Below are 15,663 nucleotides of genomic sequence, written 5' to 3'. Positions count from 1 at the left end.
GATTTAAGGTTTATTGCTATAACATATAAACAACTACGGTGTAATTTAAGCTTTGCGAAACAAAACAGCTTGTATGATGAACGCTATGTGGTGTTGGATATGTGAATAATAATCAACATCGATCTGATGCGTGTTCATCTCACCGGTGAATTGGTCGATGCTGGAGGGGAAGCGGTACGCAGCGACGGCTCGGAGCCAGTCCGGCATCACGGGGAGTTTGGGGATTTTCACCGGATGCCCCAAAATGTCAAAGGGGAGAAAAAACTCCTCCTCTTCCTCCTCCTCATCTTCATCTTCTTCTGCAGGCGGGTCCTCTGGGGGAGGAGGAGGAGGAGGGGGGGGTTTGCTCGGAGCTGCAGACATCATTGACATTATTATACAGATATCTGATATGTTCTGAATTTACAGAAAAAGAAAGTTAAATAAGGTAAATTGATGGACTGTAAATTAAATTTGATTTAAAAAAAGTAACATTTAGATTCAGAACATTTAACAATCAGACTGTGCATTCACCATTTCAATTTGAACTTTTACTGTGTAGATTCAAATTGAACATTTAAATTTACAATGCATCATCCATTTTAAATATTTTAAATTAACATTTAGGATTCATAGTATCATTTAGATTTTAAATGTAGTTAAACCTTATATTTAGTATTTACCTTTTAGATTACATTTTTTAATAAAACATTTTTACATTTTAATTTGGAATTTAACATTTTGATTGAACATTTACGGTTTCATTTTACGATTATACATTGCATTTAAAAAAACGCTTCAATGTAGAGATCAAGCACTTTACATTTGTATTCAACATTAAGACGTAGCATTTATTTGTACATATAAAGACATTGTTAACAATAATACATATATTTTCCTCACATTTCTGCCTCAATGGAGGAAAATAATCAGAATTTGAGGAAAAGAGATAAATATTCAAACAGTTTCAGCTAGAAGGACACGATGATAACCAGAGGAAACACGTGAGAAACGTATTATAAATAAATCTATATAAAGGATTTGACTCACTGGCTGGAGGACTGTCCTCCTCGGACTCGTCCAGGTCCAGAAGACGCTCCTTCTGACGCTCCGCTCGACCTTTGAACATCCGGACCAGCTGCAGCAGACGCTCCTGAAGCAACACGCTGCCCACGCCCGGTAAGGACGGAGGACGCATCCTGAAGGACAGAGGACAGCAAGAGTCAACATGGAGGACAGAAGACAGCAAGAGTCAACATGGAGGACAGAAGACAGCAAGAGTCAACATGGAGGACAGAAGAAAGCAAGATTCAACATGGAGGACAGAGGACAGCAAGAGTCAACATGGAGGACAGAAGACAGCAAGAGTCAACATGGAGGACAGAGGACAGCAAGAGTCAACATGGAGGACAGAAGACAGCAAGAGTCAACATCATCCTAAGGACAGAAGACACAAAAGAGACAACATGGAGGACAGAGGACAGCACGAGTCAACATGGAGGACAGAAGACAGCAAGAGTCAACATGGAGGACAGAAGACAGCAAGAGTCAACATCATCCTAAGGACAGAAGACACAAAAGAGACAACATGGAGGACAGAAGACACAAAAGAGACAACATGGAGGACAGAGGACAGCACGAGTCAACATGGAGGACAGAGGACAGTAAGAGTCAACATCATCCTGCAGGACAGAAGACACAAAAGAGACAACATGGAGGACAGAGGACAGCACGAGTCAACATGGAGGACAGAGGACAGCAAGAGTCAACATGGAGGACAGAAGACAGCAAGAGTCAACATGGAGGACAGAAGACAGCAAGAGTCAACATCATCCTAAGGACAGAAGACACAAAAGAGACAACATGGAGGACAGAAGACACAAAAGAGACAACATGGAGGACAGAGGACAGCACGAGTCAACATGGAGGACAGAGGACAGCAAGAGTTAACATCATCCTGCAGGACAGAAGACACAAAAGAGACAACATGGAGGACAGAAGACAGCAAGAGTCAACATGAAGGACAGAGGACAGCACGAGTCAACATGAAGGACAGAAGACAGCAAGACTCAACATGAAGGACAGAAGACAGCAAGACTCAACATGGAGGACAGAAGACAGCAAGAGTCAACATGGAGGATGGAAGACAGCAAGAGTCAACATGAAGGACGGAAGACAGCAAGAGTCAACATGGAGGACAGAAGACAGCAAAAGTCAACATGGAGGACAGAAGACAGCAAGACTCAACATGGAGGACAGAAGACAGCAAGAGTCAACATGGAGGACGGAAGACAGCAAGAGTCAACATGAAGGACGGAAGACAGCAAGAGTCAACATGGAGGACAGAAGACAGCAAGAGTCAACATGGAGGACAGAAGACAGCAAGAGTCAACATGAAGGACGGAAGACAGCAAGAGTCAACATGGAGGACAGAAGACAGCAAGAGTCAACATGAAGGACGGAAGACAGCAAGACTCAACATGGAGGACGGAAGACAGCAAGAGTCAACATGGAGGACAGAAGACAGCAAGAGTCAACATGGAGGACGGAAGACAGCAAGAGTCAACATGGAGGACAGAAGACAGCGAGAGTCAACATGGAGGACAGAAGACAGCAAGAGCCAACATGGAGGACGGAAGACAGCAAGAGTCAACATGGAGGACAGAAGACAGCAAGAGTCAACATGGAGGACGGAAGACAGCGAGAGTCAACATGAAGGACGGAAGACAGCAAGAGTCAACATGGAGGACGGACAGGACAGGAGGACAAAGTGAGTGTAAGGTAAGGGTCTCCCGCTCATGTCCAGCGAGACAGAACTTCTGATGTGTCCACACATGAGGAAGTAAAGTGTGCTCTGAGTGGCTCCACTTGCTCATTCTACAGGACATGGCAACCATTTTGAAATTACATGGCAAGTTAGAAACTGTGAACTCTTCCCTCACTGATGCATCTGTTTGTATTTATTTGAACTGAATTAGAACACAGATTTACTAAAGTCAACCATGACTCACATTTATCTCAACCTTCTTATGTGTTGTTGTTGTTGTTGTTGTTGTTGTTGTTGTTGTTGTTTTCAACCATCTGTTTGTCTATCATTTTAAATGTTTTTTGTACTATTAATCTTGTCTTATTGTTTTTTATCAAAAATAAATTGCACACCTGTTTTTTGTTGTCTTTGACACTGTATGAGGTAAGGTAAGTTTATTTATAAAGCACATGTTCAGACACAGAGGCAATTCAAAGTGCTTTACATTAACACTTAAGAAGAAGACAGCAGAGAGGAACACCATAAATAAACACAATGGAATAACAGATTCATAAAAACCATGCGTAAAAGAGAGAGTTTAAAAACAACATTGTAAATACGATAGGTGCTAAAACAAGTCAAAAGACTTCTGGGTAGGCAGATTGAAGAAGTAATGTTTTTAGACTTGACTTAAAGGAACTCAGCGTTGGTGAAGACCTCAGAGTTTCTGGAAGTTTGTTCATTTGTGGGGAGCATAACAACTAAAGGCAGCCTCGGCGTGTTTGTATGTGTGTGTAGTTTCTCTCACTCATTGTCCTCTCGATCGGCCTTCATCACTGCATCATCTTCCACACCTGCAGCGCTGAGGAGACATCAACACATCGAGACATGAATACAAGAAGTTCATGACTGTATCGGCCTCTGTTTTACTTTCCCAAATCTAGTTGTTGGAAGTATTTGCTTCATCCCTAAAGGTAACACAGACTCAGAGCACCAGTGATATAGTGGTGCAGGAATGTTGTATTTATGTGTTGGTCCCTGAAGGCAGCATCTCCCTGGTCCAATGGGATTTCTCCATGTGATTTCGGATTATGTCAGAAAGTGATCTCTGTGGCAAACAAATGTTTTGTCCAGCAGGATAGTCTCCACATAATAACACCACTTTATGGTTTCTGAATTAAAAAGCTAACATTGGGCTATAAAGGAACTACAGCACGGTCACATGACTTCACGTCACCAGCGCTGACTTATGTCCGGGTTTAGGACTCATTGCCTCACCACTTAAATCCCCGCCCAGAGTCTCTCTCTCTCCTGGACTCCTTCCTGCCAACCACTCATTCTGGCTTTCGCTTGGTCACACCTTTGTTTTGGCATACTACACTTAATGAACATTATGCTCACCCATTCGGCTTTACATTACTATACTGACATACACATTTCATATCAGTAGTTATGTCTTTATTTCTTTATTACACTCTGGTATCACCACTTCTACTGCAGTCAAAGATCTGAGGACTTCTTCCACCGCACACCAGACCCTAAACAGATCACACACATGTAAAGTCTGTCAGCAGCAGATGGACATGTCTGTTACCTGAGGTGTGACATAGGGGTGCTGAGCTCTGGTTCTGGAGTTGTGATAATTCGGGGGATGTTCAGGTTTGTTTCCTGCCCTTCCTCCCAGTCCACATCCTCCACCCTCAGCACTGGAGCTCCACCCAAACCCTGAGCACCGCTTCCTGCAGGACGGAGCAGAAACACTGAAGGACTTCAAGTAACGTCTGCATTCTGAGGTACTTTATATTTGTCTCTGAGATACTCTTCATCTCAGAGACAAATTTAATGATCTATTGCTACCACTGAATTTGATGAATTTAATGTTTTTCAGATCACAAAAAGATAATTAATTAGCTGGATAGCGGCCCATTATATCTGTAACCAGGGTAGTGTGAAAGCATGGAGCAATTAGCAAGCTAGCAACCTACCTAGCCAGGCAATACATTACTTAACAACCTAATTCCTGATCCACAGACTGATGTTACATTAAGGAAGGTAACAGTATGTGGCGTTTTTATATGTACAAAAGTGGTGGGGCACAACGTAGATGTCTATATATAAGCTTCTGCAGTGAGGTTCATGGCTGGTGAGGCTCCGACTCTTCAGGTTTACAAAAATTATATTTTGACCTAAATCAAAATATAATATTATTTTCAAAAGCTTTTTTTGTCTGATGCTTCGATTAATTTTAAACAGACAGTTCAACAGAAGGATACCCAAAAAATGTAATTTTATCATTTAAATATTGAATTGTTCTCTCTTAGTAAGATCCCATTTTCAATAAAATTGCGGTCTTACCTTGACTTGAAGATGAAGTCCATGCTATCCTTCTGGACAAAAATCTCTATTACTTTTTTGTAAAAGTCCTCCTTATCTTCTTGTAGTTTCAAAAGTCTATCATAAATCTAATCGATAGATTTATGATTCGAAAATTATAAAAGTAGGGTAGACATGCGGATATTATCCGGCTGAACAAAACGTACATTTATCTAACAGGTTTGTTTCCCACATACCTTATTTGGAGCTATTTTCTAAAATCCTATGGAGAAATCTCATTGCTTTTTTGTGGAGGGAAGCCATGCGCAGCTTACTTCCGGGTTTTAGGATGCGTCACTGCAGCTCTCTCGTCTCCTCTTCACACACCACACTTTTTGCGGCACACGTACTTACAGCCAATCAGCTCTGAATGATGTGAGATGACGTATGGTGGGGATGGCAGCACTATGCCCCCATGGTCATTATTTTTTTGCCACACACATTAAATAGAAAAATACTCTGAGCATGCGTAGTGTAGTTTTTACAGTCACCATTGACTTAGACAGTGAGAGGGAGGGGCAGGATCGGGTTTTGTCCCACATGGCTCTAAACAGCTCAATAGGCACACACTCTAGACACTAATTAGAAGAACACAGACTAAAACAGCAATGTACAGACGAATCAGATGATTAAACATGATCTTAAAATATATTTAATTAATTTTTTGCATGTTTTTGTAATAATTATTTTTAATACTTTCTGCTGACACTAGGTGGGGCTGTGCCCCTAATGACCAGTCGCCACTGCCAATAATACAACAATATTTACACCACGTTACTTAGTTAATATTACTGGAGTTTTGTAAACAAAAAACAGATAGAACATTTGAAAGTGGGGTTACTTACTGACTGTTAAGTCTGTTAAGTCGTAGAACAAAACTTCAACTTGTGTTAACCACAGATCTTAATTCAGGCTAACAACCAAAAACACATTCAGGAAACCATTGACCTCCAGACCAGGGGACAGGAAGTGGTATAAAGCTGACTAATTTAGAGGTTTTAGGACTCATTCCTGCACCACTTTACAGAAAAAGGTACAACAGAAGCACAAACATCCACTTCCTGTAAGATCACCTGTTTAGCTCGTGGTGTAGCCGTGCAGAGCAGCAGTGCATGATGGGAGTCTTGATAATAAGGAACCACGGGTTTATTTTGGCACGTTAAAGGTTTTTTCTATCTACTTCCAATGAGGTGACTAAAAGGTTTCTCTAGAGGGTCTGCTGCAGGAGGAGGGCGGGGCTAAGGCTGCTGAGGATGCTGGGAGTTGGAGTTAAGGCGTGCTAAGCGGCTAGCGATGCTCGTGCAGCACTGCCGCGCCTGTGAGGAAAGCTGCTGCAGCTCCTGGGTCAGCATGGCGAGCTCCGGAGGGGGGGTCGGCATGGACAGCGTGGGGGGGGGCCAGGTTATGGTCGTGCATCAACTTCCTGCCGCGCTCCAGGCACTCAACAGCGAGCGGGAACCGAAGCAGAAAACTCTTTATCGGGATACAAACCTCGGGAACTGCACGGAGAAACAGTCAAACATTTACAGAGACCAGGGGATCTTTAGATATACAGCAAGTAAATATAAACTTCATGTAAAAATATAGGCTGACAAACTACGCATTTGCTTGACTGCTACCAAAAATATCCCAAATTGGGATCAATAAAGTACTTTTAATGTTCATCAGATGTAAATTAGAACATTAATTATCTAACTAGCGGACCATTATTTCTGAAACCAGTGTAGCATAAAAGCATGGTGCCATTAGCAAGCTAACAAGCTATCTAGCCGGCTGCTGAATAATAACCGCGGTAAAAACGAGTCTCAAATGAGATTCAAACGTTTAAAATGAACATTTAAATACAAAATAAACCTTATTCTAAAAGATTGATAGAGAAACCAGAAACTAAAGCTATCTATTCTCGCCTGTGTTATTCGTGAGTGATGAAGCTGGTTTGAGATCATACTTCCTGTCCTTACCTCCACATTCACTTTCTGCAGCTTCGACCTAAAGAAGAAGAAAAAACATACATTTTCAGGCTTGTTCAAAGATGCTATTAAAGCACTGCCAATCTGTGGCTTAGTAGCCTATTTACACTAGTGTTTTAGGCTATACGTTTTTATCATTTGAACTACAGTAAGCTATATTTCATTTCATTTCACAGTATCATAGTTTATTTGAACTATACACAAAACATGTATTTGATGTACAGAACGGCCTTTGAAAAGGTCAATCCAGTCAATGGTGAAGCATTAAAAGACAAATATCGATCAGATGTTAATCTGTAAAACAATACAACACCTGACAGATGATATCATTAACCAGGTTTCCTCTTTACTGGCTAATCATTTATTGGGTATCTGGGCAAATGTGCTCTTCAAAAGTTAAAGAATACTTTTACTTTTTCTTTGCCCATTTTGTCCATCGGTAACAGTTGCAGCCTGTCCACACAGCGGCTTTGGAAAAAGCTTGCCGGCGGGCGTGTCTGAAGCTCGACCAACAACCAATCACATGAATCTCCCGCCCCTGACACACAAGCTGCGGTTTGATTGGCTAGAGCTTGTACTGGCATATGATTTGATTGGCTGACGCTTCCACCGAAAGCTTCAGAAGCTTCAAAAGTTGAACATTGCTCAACTTTTGCAGCCTGAAACGCCAGGAAAGTTCCGCTCTGCTTCCCACAATGCAGTTCGGTGAAAAGTGACGTCACCCCATTCAAAGTGAATGGGCAGAAGCGTTGGAAGAAGCTTCCAACGCCGCTGTGTGGACGGGCCGTTACTCTGCACACATCAGGCAACCTGGTGACTACAATGATATTATAACTGATAGTAATGATGGAAAGATCAATTAGATATAGTCATAATTAACTAGAACTATCCTCAAACTCAATGTCTTCTTGAAACAAAGTTCGACAGGAACAGTTAGGAGTTGTTGCTGGATCTAAAGACTGTATCACCTGAAGTGTGGGGGGGGTTTCTGGAGGTTGTGACTCTGGCTCTGGGATGATCTGTTCGGGACTTTCCAGATCTTTCTTCTCCGATGCCGGCTCCACATGAGTTGACGGAGGAGGAGGAGTCTCTTCTTCAGCTGGACTGACCTCCTTCAGACTCCTGGTGAAGAAGAGGGGCAGAATAAACCTCCTGAAGATCTGATCCATCCGACCTGCTGCTGGAAATTAACTGCTTGGCTTGTATCACTGATAAGGTGTGTTCAATAGGTGAAGCACAATTAAGAGGAGTTGCAAATTACTACAAGTCAACAAAATAGATCAAGTAGGTTCGAACAAGACAAGGCGAATAAACACCACAGAATTTATGATATCCTACATTTCTTGACAAGGTTTTTACAACCCCCAAATGCTCAATGAAAGCTCAGTAGGAAAGTAAGATCTCTGATTTAAACACTCCTCTTCTTCAATACTAAATGCCTCTCTGATCACCATGGTGTCACGTGACCAGAACGTTGTAATTCCACCGTTTGGCCACTACGAAGATTTGCTTCAAAGACTGCCGGTCTTCCTTTGTTAGGAACAGAAACTCCAAATAGAGAGGGTGCTGGTGTGTGCTTCATGAAGATGGACTTACTTTGGTTCCTCGTTTTCCTCCTCCTGGATGTTGGGTAGTCTGTAGAGAACAAGCAGCAAGACAGTGTCTCAGGTCAGTGTGTATGATGTGTGTTTTTCCCTGTAGGTACTTGTAGCATCTAGATCAGGGGTATTCAACTAAAATTCAACGAGATCCAGTTAGAGAAAATCTCCCCATGCAAAGGCCGGAACACCAAAATGTGTAACTTCTGAAATGGTGTCAGGGCCATTCTCACACACACATGCAGGCTCATTGGTTAGCCTCGGTTATTCTGCACTGGAACGATATTTAGTTTTAGTGACCTCAGTTCTGACTTGAGAGGGAATGTTTGGTCAAACACTTTGTGTTTTGTCTCATAGTGGCGTGTTGTCTCTTTTAATGAGCGCCACGGTCTCTGAACAAATGAGACACACTGGCTCTGTGCTCCCAGTGGCAGGAGGAACATGAACGAGTCCACTCAGGGTTAAAAGCTCTGTTCTCACTGTCCACGTTCCTCTTCTTGGAGAGCGCCATGTGTCATTATGTGTCTCTCCCTGTCTGCCGCTAACTCGCCTGTTCACTCTCCTCTCCGCTTCTCTCCCTGTATCGCTAATTATTCTCTTCACTCACTTTCCTCTCCGCTTCTCTCTGCCGCCCTCTCATCTCTTCTTCTGTGTTTCTCTCCCTGTATCTCTCTTTACATTACATTGCATTTAGCTGACGCTTTTGTCCAAAGCGACTTACAATAAGTACATTCGACCAGGAAGACACAACCTTGAAGAAAACAGAATCATATAAGTATATCAGGTTTCATAGAGCCAAACATTTCAAGTGCTACTCAACTGGCTTTAGGTAATCCAGTCCTTTATTAGTATAAAAGTGCTTCGTTAATCGTTCTAACGCTCGAAGTGGAGTCGAAAGAGATGAGTTTTCAGTTTGCGCCGGAAGATGTGCAAGCTATCTGCCGTCCTGATGTCAATGGGGAGCTCATTCCACCATCTTGGAGCCAGGATAGCAAACCCACGTGTTTTCGCCGATGGGAACTTGGGTCCCCCTCACAGCGAGGGCGCAACGAGTCGTTTGGCTGATGCAGAGCGTAGTGCACGCGCTGGGGTGTACGGTTTAACCATGTCCTGGATGTAGGAAGGGCCAGATCCATTCGCAGCACGGTAAGCAAGTACCAGTGTCTTGAAGTGGATTCTAGCAGTTACCGGAAGCCAGTGAAGGCAGCGGAGGAGCGGAGTGGTGTGGGAGAATTTAGGAAGGTTGAAAACCAGACGAGCCGCTGCATTCTGGATGAGCTGCAGAGGTCGGATGGCACATGCAGGTAGACCAGCCAGGAGGGAGTTGCAGTAGTCTAGGCGTGAGATGACGAGAGCCTGGACCAGAACCTGAGTCGCTTTCTGAGTCAGCTGGGGACGTATCTTCCTGATGTTGTAAAGCGTGTATCTGCAGCAACGGGTTGTAGCAGCGATGTTTGCAGTGAAGGACAGGTTGTTATCTAGGGTCACACCCAGATTCCTTGCAGTCTGAGTCGGGGAAACAACTGAGGTGCCGATGTTGATTGTCAGGTCAAGAGTTGGACAATCTTTTCCCGGGAGGAAGAGCAGCTCAGTCTTGTCAAGGTTGAGCTTGAGGTGGTGAGCAGACATCCACTGAGAGATGTCAGCTAGACAAGCAGAGATGCGTGCGACGACCTGGGTCTCTGAGCGGGGAAAGGACAGAATTAATTGGGTGTCGTCAGCGTAGCAGTGGTAAGAAAAACCATGCGGGCTAATGACTGATCCGAGCGAGTTTGTGTACAAGGAGAAGAGGAGGGGACCAAGAACAGAGCCCTGAGGGACCCCCGTAGTTAATTGACAAGGGTCGGACTCAGACCCTCTCCAAGTCACCCTGTAGGTACGGTCTTTCAGGTATGAGGTGAGGAGGGAAAGTGCAGAGCCTGAAACTCCAAGTTTTTGGAGAGTGCGAAGGAGGATCTGATGATTCACCGTGTCGAATGCAGCAGACAGGTCCAACAGGATGATGACAGAGGAGAGGGATGCAGTTTTGGCAGTGTGCAGTTCCTCCGTGACAGCAATGAGAGCAGTTTCTGTGGAGTGACCTGCCTTGAAACCAGACTGGTGCGGATCCAGAAGGTTGTTCTGATTGAGATAACAGGAGAGTTGTTTAAAGACAGCGCGTTCAAGTGATTTAGACAGGAACGGGAGGAGAGAGACAGGCCTGTAGTTTATAACATCAGACGGGTTGAGAGTGGGTTTCTTAGGAGAGGGTTTACTCTTGCCTCCTTGAGACTGTTTGGAAAGTGACCAGAAGTTAGAGAAGTGTTGATGAAATGGGTGAGAAACGGTAGAATATCAGGAGCGATAGTCTGAAGGAGGTTTGAAGGGATAGGGTCCAGAGGACAGGTGGTAGGGCGGGCAGAGGTAATGAGGGTAAGAACCTCACTTGGAGAGAGAGGGGAAAAGGAGGTTAGTGTGTTGGTGGAAGGAGGGTCTGGTGACCCAGCGGTGAGTAAAGGGGAGTCAGAAAAAGAAGAGCGAATATCATTAACCTTTTTTTCAAAGTGGGTAACAAAGTCGCTTGACAGAAGTGAGGAGGGGGGAGGAGCTTTTGGAGGGTCCAAGAGGGTGGAGAAGATGGAAAATAGTTTTTTAGGATTGGAATAGGAAGATTGGATCTTATCTTGAAAGAAAGTGCTTTTTGCCTGAGAGATCGAAGCAGAGAAAGAGGAGAGGAGAGCTTGATAGGTTAGGAGGTCGTCACGGTGTTTGGATTTCCACCATTTCCGCTCTGCTGCCCTAAGGACGGTTCTATTAGCACGCAGTGCATCATTTAGCCAGGGAGCCGGAGGGGACTGACGAGCCTGCCGAGATGTCAGAGGACAGAGCGAGTCCAGAGTGGATGAGAGAGTAGAGAGGAGAGTTTCTGCAGCAGAGTTTGGAGGCAGTAGTTGGAACGAATCAGAGGAAGGGAGGGCTGAGAGCACCGACGAGGCAAAGGTAGAGGGAGAGAGGGAGCGAAGGTTACGGCGGACAAGTGTAGGATGGGAAGAGATTAGTTTGTTATGTTTGGAAAGGGATAGAGAGAATGAAATGAAGAAGTGATCGGATGTGTGGAGCGGGTTTACAGAGAGGTTAGAAGTAGCGCAGTTCCTTGAGAATATGAGATCAAGGACATTGCCAGCTTTATGAGTCGGTGGGGACGGAGAGAGTGAGAAAGCAAAGGCGGTTAACAGAGATGTTAGTTCGTCTATCTTCCCCATCTGGAGGTTGAAGTCTCCGAGAAGTACAAGCGGGAGGGCCAGTTTCAGGGATGTGTGAGAGGAGATGATCTAATTCCTCCAAGAAGTCCCCCAAGGCGCCTGGTGGACGGTAGAGAACAACAATGGTTAACTGTATAGGATGGGGTTACTGTGACGGCATGGAACTCAAAGGTGGAAGGAGTAAAGTTAGGTAGCTTGAAGAGGGAAAAGCTCCATTTGGGAGAGAGCAGGAGACCAGTGCCACCTCCTCTGCCAGTGGGTCTGGGTGTATGGGAGAAGGAATATGCAGTGGAGAGAGCTGCTGGGGTGGATGTGTTGGATGGAGTAATCCAGGTCTCAGTGAGAGCAAGGAAATCCAGAGACTGCAGGGAGGTGTAGCCAGAGATGAAGTCAGCCTTAGGAACAGCTGACTGGCAGTTCCACAGGCCACCTGAAACTAGATGTTGGATCTCAGTGGAGCACGTGGGATAGACGAGAGCAGGCCGGTTATATCGATTACGAGATACACGGGGCCAGTGATAATTGCGAGAAGACACATGAACAGGAATGGAGAAAATACACATGATTATAGCATGAGGGGCTAAACAACAAAAGTAAAAATTAAAAACGCCAACGATACTTAGCTCAATCAAAGTAGGATTTGCCTCCTCTTTGCCTCCCTCGTGACTCCTGTAGGACTCTAATGTCTTTGTCAGTCTTACTCCTGTAGGACTCTAATGTCTTTGTCAGTCTTAGCCTGTCTGCCGCTGAAGCTGACGCTCCAGGAAAGAGCTACCCGAAATGGACGCCTGATTGCTCAGTTCTCACAGCTGAAGTTAATTAGTTAACTATCTACAGCTGATGGGCGACAATAGACTGGCCCTGCCTATGTTAATAATGCAGGCTTGAGTGCTGAGAGCTGTAAAGCAGGTTTCGCCTGAGCAGATCTGAGATTTAAAATCTCTCAAAAGCGATTTAGCCATTTAAGCTACAGTAACAATTATACAGAGTCGAATAAATGAAACCGAGAAGTCTAATTAAACAAGAATATAACTTACAGTGGTTGCTGCGTCAATAGGTAATGTTGTCACCGGGTCCAGATGCACACTGAGTTCATCAGTTTCTAAATGCGGTATTTAAATGCTTTTTGAGCTAAAGGATGACTGAGTCACGCAGTTCTACTTCACGCAATCAATAGACTGGCCCTGCCTATGTTAATAATGCAGGCTTGAGTGCTGAGAGCTGTAAAGCAGGTTTCGCCTGAGCAGATCTGAGATTTAAAATCTCTCAAAAGCGATTTAGCCGTTTTAGCTACAGTAACAATTATACAGAGTCGAATAAATGAAACCGAGAAGTCTAATTAAACAAGAATATAACTTACAGTGGTTGCTGCGTCAATAGGTAATGTTGTCACCGGGTCCAGATGCACACTCTCATCTCTCATCTCTTCTTCTGTGTTTCTCTCCCTGTATCTCTCTCTCATCTCTTCTTCTGTGTTTCTCTCCCTGTATCTCTCTCTCATCTCTTCTTCTGTGTTTCTCTCCCTGTATCTCTCTCTCATCTCTTCTTCTGTGTTTCTCTCCCTGTATCTCTCTCTCGTCTCTTCTTCTGTGTTTCTCTCCCTGTATCTCTCTCTCATCTCTTCTTCTGTGTTTCTCTCCCTGTATCTCTCTCTCATCTCTTCTTCTGTGTTTCTCTCCCTGTATCTCTCTCTCATCTCTTCTTCTGTGTTTCTCTCCCTGTATCTCTCTCTCATCTCTTCTTCTGTGTTTCTCTTCCTGTATCTCTCTCTCATCTCTTCTTCTGTGTTTCTCTCCCTGTATCTCTCTCTCATCTCTTCTTCTGTGTTTCTCTCCCTGTATCGCTCACCCGTCTCTTTCGCCCCCTGTCGGCGGCGGTTAAAATAGAATCGCCCCGTCAAAATTGAAATCCCCTATTAATGTATTGATTATAGGTCCGGGTCCGTATAGGTCGGCGTCTGAGTCCGGGTCCGGATCCGGACCGCGGTCCGCCTGTTGCCGACCCCTGATCGAGTGTATGTGCAAGTGTTATTCGTCTCAAAGTGAATTTGTTTCAGATAAAGCCTCTCCTAAAACAGAAAACGAATCAGCCTATGTGTTGAGATACTTGCTTGAGATGCAGACTCATAATAAGGGTGTTCTTTGTCAGTTCTAGAAAAGCGTGTGTGTTTGAGATACAGGGTTTCAACCCGACAGCGTGTGTATAAATGTGCCGTTTTGTGACTTACGGCTCGTTGCACACTGGCACTGTCTCTACAACGAGTTTAGCCGACTGCTCCGCCTCCAGCTGCCGGACGGCCTCCTCCGCTGCCGTCCTGGCGATCTCCTCTGCGACGCGAGCCTCCTCCAGCTGGTGCTGCTGAAGCCTGTAACACAGCGAAGAGCTCGGATGCTCAACAACATTCAAGGGAGTTACACTTTGGAAAGAAACCATGCAAGTGTCCCAGAAAGCTGCACCATTAATGACATCCGACAATAAGAACGGCCTTCAGTCGCTGAGATGTCTTCCTTCGAACACACTTTTCAAAGCAACAATCATTAGACATTTCATTCTTAGTGCACTTGTTGGACAGAAGGAAGGGAGTCATTTACCCAGAGGAAGTCGTCACTAACCTTTCCTCCATGTTGTCCTGACCCTCCTCTTCAGCCTCCTCCTTGGCGCTGTCCATCACTGGAGGGGATTGATCCACCTGGGTCTCTGCGTTTCTGCATTCCAACTATCCACAGGATATAACATTTTCAAGAGTACTATTTTAGCACCTTTCTTAAAATATCCGTTACTGTAGGTATGCACTGATGTCTCAGATGTCAATACAGATGTTTAGAGTAACAATTTAGCCTTTGCCGATGTTTTTGTGTCAGGGAAACGTATACATCTACAGATCTAAATCTATTCCTCTCAGCCAAATGATTTTCTGGTATTACCATTTTAATTATCCTGGTAGAACTTTGAGGAGTATTAGGAGCATGGTTTCCCAAGCCAAAATGCTATATCCACCAAGTGAGTACCATGGTACCCTTTAGAGGGACATTTTAACTACCCTGGAACTCCCTCAGTACCCTTCCAACAGTGTTCTGTGATAAACCAAGGTACCTACACTGTTTTCTACCTTTCCTTGTACCTTTGTAACTGAAGCTCTATTGTACCTGCTCTGGTCTCGTACCCTCTAAAGAGCCATGGTGCAGACCCTACAAAAGGACATAGTACTCGTCCTATTAGGGAACACATGAACTACTTATGTACTACGATGGTACACTTCCAAGTTGACTCTAGTTAACAATTTAACACGCATGTCTACTACCCGCTGCCTCACAGACCTGCTGCACCACCACACCCCTTCCCGCTGCCTTCGCTCATCAGAAGCCAACCTCCTATCCATCCCCACCCGCACCAATCACCGGACCTGGGGGGACAGAGCCTTCTCCGTCGCTGCCCCCTCCCTCAGGAACTCACTCCCACAACCCATCAGAGACTGCACTGACCTCACCACCTTCAAAACACTCACAACAACTCACCTCTTCAATCTGGCTTTTAATGTGTGATTGTTTTTGTATTATTTAACTTTAACTTTAACTATATACACTGAACAAAAATAACTCTACACCCCTTTTGTTTTTGCTCCCATTTTTCATGAGATGAACTCAAAGATCTAAAACATTTTCTATATACACAAAATAACCATTTCTCTCAAATATTGTTCACAAATCTGAAACAATCTGTGATAGTGAGCACTTCTCCTTTGCCGAGATAATCCA

General features: G+C 44.3%; 1 protein-coding gene across 1 annotated transcript in view; it reads right to left on the bottom strand.

Moving 5' to 3' along the window:
• The window catches only part of cngb1a (cyclic nucleotide gated channel subunit beta 1a), a gene marked incomplete at its 3' end in the record, with an annotated part of 46,593 nt that overhangs the window by 16,123 nt on the left and 14,807 nt on the right, over positions 1 to 15,663 (bottom strand). The window contains exons 15-24 of the mRNA XM_034239412.1: positions 14,521 to 14,624; positions 14,136 to 14,273; positions 8,665 to 8,703; positions 8,037 to 8,190; positions 7,060 to 7,087; positions 6,415 to 6,597; positions 4,320 to 4,464; positions 3,534 to 3,587; positions 1,030 to 1,178; positions 144 to 353 (exon numbers count right to left, since the gene is read on the bottom strand). Coding sequence (XP_034095303.1) covers positions 144 to 353; positions 1,030 to 1,178; positions 3,534 to 3,587; positions 4,320 to 4,464; positions 6,415 to 6,597; positions 7,060 to 7,087; positions 8,037 to 8,190; positions 8,665 to 8,703; positions 14,136 to 14,273; positions 14,521 to 14,624 — 1,204 coding nt within the window. The remainder of the gene's footprint in view (positions 1 to 143; positions 354 to 1,029; positions 1,179 to 3,533; positions 3,588 to 4,319; positions 4,465 to 6,414; positions 6,598 to 7,059; positions 7,088 to 8,036; positions 8,191 to 8,664; positions 8,704 to 14,135; positions 14,274 to 14,520; positions 14,625 to 15,663) is intronic.

Source organism: Gymnodraco acuticeps, unplaced genomic scaffold (genome assembly GCF_902827175.1).
Source record: "Gymnodraco acuticeps unplaced genomic scaffold, fGymAcu1.1, whole genome shotgun sequence".
NCBI lineage: Eukaryota > Metazoa > Chordata > Actinopteri > Perciformes > Bathydraconidae > Gymnodraco > Gymnodraco acuticeps.
The sequence above is the reverse complement of the archived record's forward strand: the minus strand, read 5'-3'. Positions and strand labels throughout refer to the sequence as shown.